This window comes from Panulirus ornatus, chromosome 67 (assembly GCF_036320965.1).
Source record: "Panulirus ornatus isolate Po-2019 chromosome 67, ASM3632096v1, whole genome shotgun sequence".
NCBI lineage: Eukaryota > Metazoa > Arthropoda > Malacostraca > Decapoda > Palinuridae > Panulirus > Panulirus ornatus.
Genome location: NC_092290.1, coordinates 19,706,126 through 19,719,520, shown reverse-complemented (window position 1 = coordinate 19,719,520; position 13,395 = coordinate 19,706,126). Strand labels below are relative to the sequence as shown.

General features: G+C 39.8%; 1 protein-coding gene across 1 annotated transcript in view; it reads left to right on the top strand.

Moving 5' to 3' along the window:
* The window catches only part of inc (BTB/POZ domain-containing protein inc), a 49,188-nt gene extending 36,732 nt beyond the window's left edge, over positions 1-12,456 (top strand). The window contains exons 3-4 of the mRNA XM_071659147.1: positions 1,221-1,408; positions 11,117-12,456. Coding sequence (XP_071515248.1) covers positions 1,221-1,408; positions 11,117-11,311 — 383 coding nt within the window. The 3' untranslated portion in view covers positions 11,312-12,456. The remainder of the gene's footprint in view (positions 1-1,220; positions 1,409-11,116) is intronic.
* The last annotated feature ends 939 nt before the right edge of the window (positions 12,457-13,395 follow it).

Genomic DNA, 13,395 nt, shown 5'->3' with positions numbered 1-13,395 from the left:
ATCTTGTCGGGATGCAGGTGCAACTGCTTCTTCAGCACTCTGCTTTGTGCTGTTACACAAGATCCCCATCTCCTTTGTCAATTTACAAATGGACTGTTTTGGGCTTTTTTTTTTTTTTTTGCATCATGTGATTTGAAACATCTTATTTGTTCTCTTACTGCTGCTGGCCTGCCAGATTGCGGCACATCCGCAAAATTAATCTAGTTTCACGAAACTTGGTAGTTAACTGCCACACTGTGTTGCGATATAGTATGTGAGTGTTGGGATATTTTTTAGCAAACTTCTTTTGCACTTTGTCTCCAAATTAGTCTGCACTATGTAACACTCAGTCCACCAAAAACACTTGAGCCTCATGCAACAAATCCATTTTCACATTACCACCTTTAAGCATCTGGACATGCGTGCATTCAGTGAAACACTTAGTGACATCACCTGAGGAAAGAAGAGGGAGGTTGGTCACCATAAGTGTCAAAAGTCATGTAGGCCATTTGTTGTATCAGTAATAGTAAGAATGAGGTGGTTTTATTGTTTGTGGTATAGGTGCACTGTAACTTTTAGCTTAACTTGTATATTAGGGAAGGAAGAATTATGCTTATTGATAAACTTGGCCATACATAATACCTCATCTCAGCCCCCATGGCTATTGTGAGGCTGCTGTAGAGTTCTCTACCTTTCATCATCCTCTCTGATATTGTAGCTTCCATCCATTTTGCTTAGTGAGGAATGCTCTCTTATTATATGAGATTTTAACCCTTTCTGTTTCCTACCCTCCCCCTTGACAAACACCAAAACCCTCAAGCAGTCACTTTTGATATCCTCTCCTTTTATGTTCTTCCAAAGTCCCCCACTTCCCATCAGTTCCTCTGTTGTTTCACACTCAGACACACTTTTTTTTTTTTTTTAAGATTATCCTTTACTTACCTTTCACTACCAGCCTTACTGCTTTACCTTGCATATCCTATCAAAATCTCTATCACAGCTCCATCCATGAAGACATCAGACATATGTAGGGATCCGTTTTACCCCATGACCTAGAATATTTTGTTCATTATTCTGTGTATTGATACATTTGCTATATTTTATCTGTAGAAACTTTCCACTGCTTCTAGCATCTCAGTTTTTATTCATGCATTCCACAAACATTTAGATAGAATTATTTGTCTCGTCATTTTTTGTATTATTATGGCAATAAGACTATAAAATATTTGATATCTCCTCAGGTATTTTAGAAGAAGCAGAATTTTACAACATTACAGAATTGATTAGGTTAGTGAAGGAACGCATCAGCCAAAGAGATAACCGACCTCCTAAAGCAGGCAAGAAACATATGTACAGAGTCCTCCAGTGTCACGAAAATGAATTAACACAACTTATGTCAACAATGTCTGATGGCTGGAAGTTTGAACAGGTAAAGCACTCAGATTTTTCACATTTGCTTCATATATTGAATTTCATATATGTAAGTGAAGCAGGAAATATCCTTATTTTCTGTTGAGAGACAAAATGCTAGGACTTATGCAGCATCTCAGAATGGGGAAGCAGTGTCCAGGTTAAATTCAGTAATGCATTCTTCAGTTTCAAAATATCACAGTTCTTTTTTATTACCTAATTTCAGGAATCTACTGGTATTGTAGGGGAAGGGATCTTTACACTCATGGGGCCCCATCTCTTGAATATTCTCGTCTGTCAGACTGTATCTTAAACTGTGTATGCTTCTCTGCAAACCATGTCCTCATCATTTTATTCCATTCAGCCACCTTTTTTTATGCTTTGAAAGTTCTTCTTTACATCGTTTTGTATAAGTGTCTTCCTTGATTTCATGTTATGCCCTCTAAGCTTGCCTTATCCATACTATTCTTGAAGAGATGTTCAATGTCTGCACTGTTGATCTATTTTATAAACATTAACATTGTGATTAAGTCATCCCTTTCTCTTCTCTTATCCAAGGCAGGGAGATTTGAAAGCTTCTAACTCAGCTCAGTTAACTCTGGTTCTACTTTATTGCCCTTCTCTAAACCTTCTCCACTAGCTTTTTGTGCTTTTTCAGGTTCATGACCAAACTTGAGAAGTATATTCTACCTTCCACTCTATTCAAGATATGACCAGCTTGCTAGATATTTCTTTTATCTGTATATTTGAAAGGTATTCTAATACTGGGTAGCAAGAATAATATCTCCTTTACTTTTCTTCTAATGTGTAACTCTAGGAACAGGTTAGGGATGATGTCAGCTCCCAATATGCTCCCACACACAGAATTATAAAGCTTATTTCTGGCTAGCTTTGCACTAGCCTTGCCTTCTAGCAGAACGGTAGGAGTAAAAGATGGAAGTAGCAGGTAGGAATATCAGACAAGAGCTTTAGGTAGAAGTAGTAGGAAGGAGCATTAGCAAGGAGCAGTAGGTAAAATTTGTATGTTTTAATAGTAGGCAGAAGTATTAGGTAGACACATTTGGTAGAAGTAGTTGGTAGTAGCCTGTGAAAACACTGCACTAGAGTTGCCCTTTGGCAATGGCATGTTAAAGGTGAAGCACTAAGGACTAAGAGGTGGTATTGGAGTTCATCAATTATGGAGATTCCTTTTTTTTTTTTTTTTTGGCCACTTGGCCACCCTTGTAATAAAGATAGATAGATAATTATGTTGAGGCCTTTTTTTTAATCTGTCCCATCCAAATTTTTTTAATATTTGCTTGGGTTGAATCTCAACAACCATATATCAAACATACTTTGGAGCCTGTTTAGGTTCCGTGGTAAAGACGCGCAATACTGCTTACTTTTCACTTCCCTCATGACCCTTGCATTATCTGTAAATATATTCAGGTTTGAGTCCATGCCTTCAGGCAAGTCTTTCACATAGATCAAGAACATTAACAGCCTCCAAACAGAACCCTGGGGCACTCCACTGATGACCTTTACTCATCTGGGGAAGGCTCCTTTGACTTGTCCCCCTTTTTTCCCTTTCACGAAAGTAATATTTCATCCTTCAGAGGAGTCACCCTCTTATTTCTGCCCGGTGACCCAGCTTCTTTATCAGTGTCCCAATCAATACAGTGTCAGTGCTTTCTGGCATTGAGGATGTAAACATTAAGCTGCCATACCTTCCCTTCTGTCTTAGATAGGGCTCACTTTCTCACAGAAATCAAAGAGGTTCATTACATATGACTTTCCAAAAAAAAACATTTTTAGTAGAATGCCATCCATATGCTTTCTTATCAACTTCAGAACCTTACAGACCACACTCATTGCAGTTACTGATTTGTAGTTCAGCACCTCTTCCCATTCTCATTCGTTAATGAACGGGTATGAAATTTTCCACACTTGGCACTTTGCCTTTCTCCAGCAACATCTCAAAGAGTATTTCAAGAGGTCTGTCTGTCTAGTGTCTGCACACGTCTTCAGCACATTGTGAAATTTCATTAGGACCATGAGTCTTGTATGGTTAAGACCCTTTAGTATTCTTTTAATATCTTTTCTAGATTTTTTTTTTTTTTTTCCGCTGTCTCCCGCGTTTGCGAGGTAGCGCAAGGAAACAGACGAAAGGAATGGCCCAACCCACCCCCATACACATGTATATACATACGTCCACTCACGCAAATAAACATACCTACACAGCTTTCCATGGTTTACCCCAGACGCTTCACATGCCCTGATTCAATCCACTGACAGCACGTCAACCCCGGTATACCACATTGATCCAATTCACTCTATTCCTTGCCCTCCTTTCACCCTCCTGCATGTTCAGGCCCCGATCACACAAAATCTTTTTCACTCCATCTTTCCACCTCCAATTTGGTCTCCCACTTCTCCTCGTTCCCTCCACCTCCGACACATATATCCTCTTGGTCAATCTTTCCTCGCTCATTCTCTCCATGTGCCCAAACCATTTCAAAACACCCTCTTCTGCTCTCTCAACCACGCTCTTTTTATTTCCACACATCTCTCTTACCCTTACGTTACTTACTCGATCAAACCACCTCACACCACACATTGTCCTCAAACATCTCATTTCCAGCACATCCATCCTCCTGCGCACAACTCTATCCATAGCCCACGCCTCGCAACCATACAACATAGTTGGAACCACTATTCCTTCAAACATACCCATTTTTGCTTTCTGAGATAATGTTCTCAACTTCCACGCATTCTTCAAGGCTCCCAGGATTTTTGCCCCCTCCCCCACCCTATGATCCACTTCCTCTTCCACGGTTCCATCCGCTGCCAGATCCACTCCCAGATATCTAAAACACTTTACTTCCTCCAGTTTTTCTCCATTTAAACTTACCTCCCAATTGTTTTCTAATGCCCCCTGCCTATTTCATCTCACTGCTGTTGGGTTTATAGTATCTTCCACTGTGATAATACTTTTGAGCTTGTCATTCAGTTCCTCACATATCCATACATCATCCCCAACCGCTCTTCCTTCTGGATTCCTTAACCTGGTGAGCTGGTCTTTACTTGGTAAGATTCTCTTGATGAATTTATGGTAAAGTTTTGGATTTTCATCTACCTTGCCCACTGTTATTTTTGTTTCTTTGTTCCCTTTTTTTTATCCTTGTATACTCATTCCTTGCTATCTTATACCTTGCATGAGCTGGATGGCTAGAGTATCACCTATAATTTTGCTAGTGCACATCTCGGAGCTCTCTTGCTCTTTGACATCTTTGATTAAACCATTCTACCTGGTTTCTTAATCTTCTCTTTGTATTTGAGGCTAGAAGTACATATGTTCCCACTCCATTGTCAGTTGCACAGGATGTTTCACCCGTATGCTTGGGTTTCAGGCTATTGAAATTTCTTTTTTCTTTTAAACTATTCGCCATTTCCCGCGTTAGCGAGGTAGCGCTAAGAACAGAGGACTGGGCCTTTTTTGAATATCCTCAACTGGCCCCCTCTGTTCCTTCTTTTGGAAAAAAAAAAAAAAAATTATTCCCAATTTTTGTTACCCTAGAAATTGATAAGTTCTGTGTAGTCTTCATGATTATATTTCTTCTCCAAATACTGTCCCATTTCTGCTCCTTAAGTTTTTCCTCATGGACCACCTAATCAGCTGTAAGCATTACATGATCCCTGCAATTGGTGTAACATATATGATATATTTGATATCCATGCTAGTACCTGTGAAGCTAAGATCAAGTTATGATGGTGTATCACTCTCTCTCATCCAAGTCTGTTCACTGGCATGAAGTATGAGAATCAAGTAAAAAGTTCATTTTATGTTTTCAAATTTTTTTTGTAACCTCTGAGATATCTGAGTATGGTATTTACAGTGTAATTAAATGTGTGATAATTAACTGTATGATAATTTTGTAAGTAATAGGACTAATAACAAAATACTATATATGTTACATTGCCCTGATTCCATCCATTGGCAGCATGTCCACCCCAGTATACCACATAGTTCCAATTCACTCTATCCCTTGCACACCTTTCACCTTCCTGTATATTCAGGCCCTGATCGCTCAGAATCTTTTCACTCCATCCTTCCACGTCTAATTTGGTCTTCCGCTTCTCCTCGTTCCCTCTACCTCTGACACATATATTCTCTATGTCATCTTCCCTCACTCATTCTCTCCATGTGACCAAACCATTTCAACACACCCTCCTGTACTCTCTCAACCAGACTCACTTTTATTACCACACATCTCTCTTACCCTTTCATTACTTACTCGATCAAACCACTTCACACCACATATTGTCCTCAAACATTTCATTTCCAGCACATCCACCCTCCTCCACGCAACCCTATCTATAGCCATGCCTCTTAATCATATAACATTGTTGGAACCACTGTTCCCTCAAACATACTCATTTTTGCTCTGAGATAACTTTCTGGCATTCCACACATTCTTCAATGCTCCCAGAACCTTTACCCCCTCTCCCACCCTGTGACTCACTTCTGCTTCCATGGTTCCATCCGCTGCCAAATCCACTCCTAGATATCTAAAACACTTCACTTCCTCCAGTTTTTCTCCATTCAAACTTACCTCCCACTAAACTTGTTCCTCAACCCAACTGAACCTAATAACCTTTCTACTATTCACATTTACTCTTAGCTTTCTTCTTTCACACACTTTACAAAACTCAGTCACCAACTTCTGCAGTTTCTCACCCAAATCAGCCATCAGTGCTGTATCATCAGCGAACAACAACTGACTCACTTCCCGAACCCTCTCATCCATGGCAGACTGCATACTTGCCCCTCTCTCCAGAACTCTTGCATTCATCTCCCTAACCAGCCCATCCATAAACAAATTAAACAACCATGGAGACATTACACACCCCTGCCACAAACCGACATTCACAGGGAACAAGTCACTTTCCTCTCTTCCTACTCATACACATGCCTTACATCCTTGGTAAAAACTTTTCACTGCTTCTAGCAACATAATGCCCACACCATATACTCTTAATACCTTCCACAAAGCATCTCTATCAACCCTATCATATACCTTCTCCAGATCCATAAATGCTACCTACAAATCCATCTGTTTTTGTAAGTATTTCTCACATACATTCTTCAAAGCAAACACCTGATCCACACATCCTCTACCACTTCCGAAACCACACTGCTCTTCCCCAATCTGATGCTCTGTACATTCCTTGACCCTCTCAATCAATACCCTCCCATATAATTTCCCAGGGATACTCAACAAACTTATATCTCTGTAATTTGAACATTCATCTTTATCCCCTTTGCCTTTGTACAATGTCATTATGCATGCATTCTGCCAATCCTCATGCACCTCACCATGAACCATATATACATTGAATATCCTTACCAACCAATCAACAACACAGTCACCCCCTTTTTTTTAATAAATTTTACTGCAATACCATCCAAACCCACTGCCTTGCAGGCTTTCATCTTCCACAAAGCTCTCACTACCTCTTCTCTGTTTACCAAACCATTTTCCCTGACCCCTCTCACTTCGCACACCACTTCGACCAAAACACCCTATATCTGCCACTCTGTCACCAAACACATTCAACAAACCTTCAAATTATTCACTACATCTCCTTCTCCCTTCACCACTATTTGTTATTACCTCCCCTTTAGCTCCCTTCACCAATGTTCCCATTTGTTCTCAATGCACTTTATTTAGCTCCTTCCAGAACATCTTTTTATTCTCCCTAAAATGTAATGATACCCTCACCCCAACTCTCATTTGCTCTCTTCACCTCTTGCACCTTTCTCTTGACCTCCTACCTCTTTCTTTATACATCTCCCAGTCAATTACACTACTTCCCTGCAGAAGTCGTCCAAATGCCTCTCTCTTCTCTTTCATTAACAATCTTACTTCTTCGTCCCACCACTCACTACCCTTTCTACTCAGCCCACCTCCCACCTTTCTCATGCCACAAGCATCTTTTGTGCAAGCCATCACTGCTTCCCTAAATATGTCCCATTCCTCCCCCACTCCCCTTACGTCATTTGTTCTCACCTTTTTCCATTCTGCACGCAATCTCTCTTGGTACTTCCTCACAAGTCTCCTTTCCAAGCTCACTCTCACCACTCTCTTCACCCCAACATTCTCTCTTCTTTTCTGAAAACCTCTACAAATCTTCACCTTCGCCTCCACAAGATAATAATCTGACATCCCTCCAGCTGCCCTCTCAGCACGTTAACATCCAAAAGTCTCTCTTTCACATGCCTATCAGTTAACACGTAATCCATTAACGCTCTCTGGCCATCTCTCATACTTACATACATACACTTATGTATATCTCTCTTTTTAAACCAGGTATTCCCAATCACCAGTCCTTTTTTCAGCACACAAATCTACAAGCTCTTCACCATTTCCATTTACAACATTGAACACCCATGAACACCAATTATACCCTCAACTGCCACATTACTCACCTTTGCCTTTAAATCATTCATCGCTATAACCTGGTCTTGTGCATCAAAGCTACTAACACACTCACTCAGCTGCTCCCAAAACGCTTGCCTCTCTTGATCTTTCCTCTCATGACCAGGTGCATAGGCACCAATAATCACCCATCTCTCTCCATCCTCTTTCAGTTTTACTCATATCAACCTAGAGTTTACTTTCTTACACTTTATCACATGTTTCCGTAACTCCTGCTTCAGGAGTAATGCTACTCCTTCCTTTGCTCTTGTCCTCTCACCAACCCCTGACTTTACTCCCAAGACATTCCCAAACCACTCTTCCCCTTTACCCTTGAGCTTCGTTTCACTCAGAGCCAAAACATCCAGGTTCCTTTCCTCAAACATACTACCGGTCTCTCCTTTTTTCTCATCTTGGTTACATCCACACACATTTAGACGCCCCCAATGTGAGCCTTCGAGGAGGATGAGCACTCCCCGCATGACTCTTTCTTCTGTTCCCCTATCTGAGAATAAAGGTGAATAAGAGCAAGGTTATTAGGTTCAGTGGGGTTGAGGGACAAGTTAATTAGGAGTTAAGTTTGAATGGAGAAAACCTGGAGGAAGTGAAGTGTTTTAGATATCTGGGTGCGGATTTATTAGTGGATGGAGCAGTGGAAGTGAGTCACAAGGGTGGGGGAGGGGGCAGAGGTTCCAGGAGCTCCCTTTCCACATCCAGGCCCCACAAAACTTTCCATGGTTTACCCCAGACACTTCACATGCCCTGGTTCAATCCTTTGACAGCACGTCTACCCCAGTATACCACATTGTTCCAATTCACTTTATTCCTTGCATGCCATTCACCCTCCTGTATGTTCAGGCCCAATCGCACAAAATCTTTTTCACTCCATCCTTCCACCTCTAGTTTGGTGTTCCGCTTCTCCTTGTTCCCTCTACCTCTGACTCAAATATCCTCTTTGTCAATCTTTCCTCACTCATTCTCTCCATGTGACCAAACCATTTCAACACACCCTCTTCTGCTCTCTCAACCACACTCTTTTTATTACCACACATCTCTCTTACCCTTTCATTACTTACTCGATCAAATCACCTCACACCACAAATTGTCCTCAAACATCTCATTTCCAACAAAGCCACCCTTCTCCGCACAACCCATGCCTCACAACCATGTAATATTGTTGGAACCACTGTTCCTTCAAACATACCCATTTTTGCTCTCCAAGATAACATTCTTGTCTTCCACACATTCTTCAACACTCCTAGAACCTTTTTATTTATATCTCCAATGCCAATCTCCTCCTAGAACTCCCAACAAAGGGATGGCCATGACATTATAGTTTCCACTTATCCCTGTTCTCATATGCCTCTCACAAAAATGCCATTCCACACATTCTTCCACCATTGCTCTCCTTCCAGTACTCTTCTGCTTTGTTTCCCCATGTCACAGGTAGTTTTGTTATTTCACCAACCCCTTTATTTGTACTATGATACACTTTCCTTGTGAGCCCCTTGCCTTGCATTCTTTCCACATGCCCAAACCACCGCAAAGTATTAAACTTCACTCTGCCAATCCATCCTCCACATTCCCTGTCTTACTACATATCTCATACATACCTTCAATTCTTTCTTCCTTCCAATACCACTTGCTCTTTTCAAATAGTTTATTTCCTCTCTGTCTATATTTCTGATGCCTGTTCCATCCTGGACTATGCTGCTTCTTAATCCTTTCTTCACTTCCTTATTAACACCTTTACCTATCATTATTCTCTTAATGAACCCAGTGACTCTTCTTCCCTGTTCTGCTCTCTCCCTTATCTCTCCTTCCATTTCACCAAGCATACCCAATATTGCTCCCGAATACCTAAATTCTGTCACCTCTTCGAGATTTTCTCCTCCCATATCTGTAACCAAGTATAGCACACTTTAAAGTATACACCCTTCTTTCACTCTGTAGAGCTTTGCATACTCCATACTTTCACTCTTGTTTCCTTTCAGGCATAATTACTTACTTTTACTCTCATTTACTTTCAATTGTCATTGCTTACACTCATCATAAGAGACATCTACAACCTTCTGCAACTCCTCTTCATTCTCAACAAACAGTATCATCTATAAATAGGCTTGTTGCTAACCACCGTAACTTGCCACCACACTATGTATATGCACCCCCTTCTCTAGTTATGCTTTCATTTCTCTTATTGCTCCTTGCATATGTATGTTTAAATGCCATGGTGACATCACACAGCCCTGTCTGACACCTATATGTATATTGAAACTTTTGCTCAACTCTCCATCCACTCTTACACATGCATTTTGTTACTCCATAGAAGGCTTTGACATCATCCAACAGTTTTCTTCCTACCCTATATATTCTTAACACATCCCATAAAGCATTCCATTCAGCATTGTTGTATGCTTTCTCCAGATCCATGAAAGCTATGTACAGCTACTTACCTTTTGCTAGATACTTTTCAGTCATTCTCATGGCAAAAATCTGATCCACTCATCACCTACCTTTCTTAAAACCCCCTTGTTCTTCACTTATTCTGCATTCATTCACTTCCATCCCTCTGTCAGTCAACACTTAAATGCCTTTTTTCTGGTATGCTTGAAATATTTATTCCCTTATAATTGCTACATACATCCCAAGTGAATTTTCCCCTGAATAAACAAATAATAACAGCTTCACTCAACCCTCAGATACAACCTTCTGCTTCCATGCTGAATTACATGTCAAATACCTCCACTCTATCACACTTTCTCCTCCATACTTCAGTATTTCAGCTGTAATGCCATCCACTCCAGGTACCTCTCCTGCTTTCAACCTCATTATCACACTTTTTATCTCCTCTTTTGCTATAGGACCTTGCACATGTATACTCTTCTTTCTGTCCTCCATATCCTTGCATGTAACTCTTGCTGCCTTACCTTCTCCCACATTCATCAGTTCTTTGAAAGTCTCTTTCCATCTTCCTTTCACTTCTTCCTTTTGATTCAGCAACTCTCTTTCCTTCTCATATTTGCATATCCACTCTTACATCCACCTCTTTCTTTTTTCACTTTTTAGTGCAATTTGTGTTCTCATCCCTTGTTTTCTAAGTTTAGAAATAAATATATTTGCTTGAACACAGGCTTTGATTGCAAGACTAAGGAGTCTCCAGACTGATACACATGCAAACACACACACACACACATGCACACTTCACTTTCTTTTGCTTTCTGTCATCCATGACTGACAATTAATTTTCTAAATTTCTATTTTTTCCCCAGCTTATCAACATCGGATCTCAGTACAGCTATGGAAGTGAAGACCATACAGAATTTCTGTGTGTGGTGTCACGAGAGTACTCATCTTCACCGGGTTCCCATCATTGCTCAACGGATCGGCCCGACCACCTTGATTTACACAACTCTAAGGACTGTAGGAAACTCAATTTCATGTACAATTTGTCAGGGTCACCCTAGGGTTCCCTGCCTCTTGATTTCCCGTGCTCTTGCTGCCTGTGCTGTCAGGGATGTGGCTTGCTGGATTTGTAATATTGCTGAACAATGGTATTGGTGAACAAAACTATGGTTTTAGAGATATTTTATTTTTGAATATTTGTTAGATTGCAAAGAATAACATGGAATTTATTTCATGATTTTATTATGCCAGTTCTTGGGGTACTTTTTTAGGTATTTATGACCTAGATTCTCAGTAAGATATGAAAATTAGCAGAAAAAAAGATCCAGGTTATGTTCACTCATATGCAATAGCATTGCTTGACCACTTGCCATTTTGCCTGACAACATTACCTCTCACAGAGTCAACACGCACAAAGTGTCGCTTTAGGATTGCTATGCACATGCACCCATTACTATTTTGTGTCCAAGACAGAGTGGCTGTTAAATCTATGTTGTTACATAGTTCCATTTTTGCCTTGACATCACAATGGGACATATAGCAGTGTGCTTCTAAAGTGACAGTTGTTTTCATACTCTTGCTTGCCTTACCTGTTGAATATGTCAGGAGGGATGTGGTTTGATTACACATTTTGTACTTTTTAACTGGGGTGGTTGGGAATACTTTTACTACATCCTCCTAGTCTGTGAGGGACTGTTGCCTCTTGTTGTTATGATATTAACAAATGGAATATTGTTGGATGATTTGTGACATGACCAGCAGTTTTTAGCCAAAGGTAGCTCTTTTTTACAGCTAGTTTTCTTGTATTATAACTAAAATGTGTGACCCTGAAAGACAGAAATGAATATTGATTACTTTCATTACAGTTTTTGGAAAGTGAAATGTATATAGTGGGCAAATATCAGAATTTATTTGAATATGTATAAGCCTGGTAAATCAGAAAGAGTGGTGTACTTGCTTTGAAACTAAAATGATGTTACATTTTAAGGATAATCTCTGTGGATATGACACATTTTTTGGCAAGAATTATATTCTTTGATAGATAAGAAAAGATAAGAGCCTTACAAAGTAGATATACAATTGGATCTGCTAATTTCCCCCTTTTAGTATTTTTTTACATGTATATACAAAGAAAGGATTTCCTTTTATTTCAGTCTCATTTCTTTTAATTACAGTACCTCATTGCTCAGTGAATGAGTTGAGAAAACATGCCTTTGCTTATCCTTGTTGTGCATTAAGGTGGGAAAATGTATAACTCAAAAATGTCTCCAGTGAAACAGTGAAATGTCCATCATAAAAGATAACGCAGGTCTCAGGCTTCGCTTAGACAGATGTAGAGATTTCAGTAGTATTTGTTTTATTTTACTTTGTTGCTGTCTCCCGTGTTAACGAGGTAGCGCAAGGAGACACACGAAAGAATGGTCCAACCCACCCACATACAAGAAATTTTAGTAGTACCATCTTATAATACTTCTGCAGTACATAGATGTTTTTTAGGTCTTCTGGTAACATACACATGATGGTAGTCTGAAAAACATGTAACAGTGTACTTAGATATAAACAGTTATCATTTCACATGCTGGAAGAATTCCAAGTCTTTTTATGCTAGTTTTGTGGTGAACTCAGTTGGAGTTTTGTCAGCTTAAGTGTTTCATGTGTAGTTAAAGAAGCAAACCTACTCTGAGTCTTGTTATTTTACAACTTTGAATATTGCTGGTGAGAAAAAACAGTGATCTACAGTTCACCCAACCAGTTCAACGGCAAAAACTTTGATAGTATGCTGTGGATTTGCCAGCATTGTAATCTAGACCAAACATCAAGGAACAGTTATACAAGCTTAAGGCAAGCCTGGAATGTGCAAAAGAGTGGGATTCTAGGATCTAGAATCTTGTACATGGAAATGTCTTTAATCCAGCCTGTAAGTTTGCCTTGTTTGGCAATTTCTGTCGTTCTGAAAATTGCTGGTATCTCTAAACTCTGAGTACCACTGAAATTAAAGAGAATCACTGTTGAGTTGGTTAAATATATCTATTATAATGTACAAGTCTGGGTCAACTAATGAAAGGTATGTGTATATCAACAGTATTTTATCTATAGATATATAGATCAACAGTGTATTGTTTTTCAGTGTTTATGTTTTTGAAAT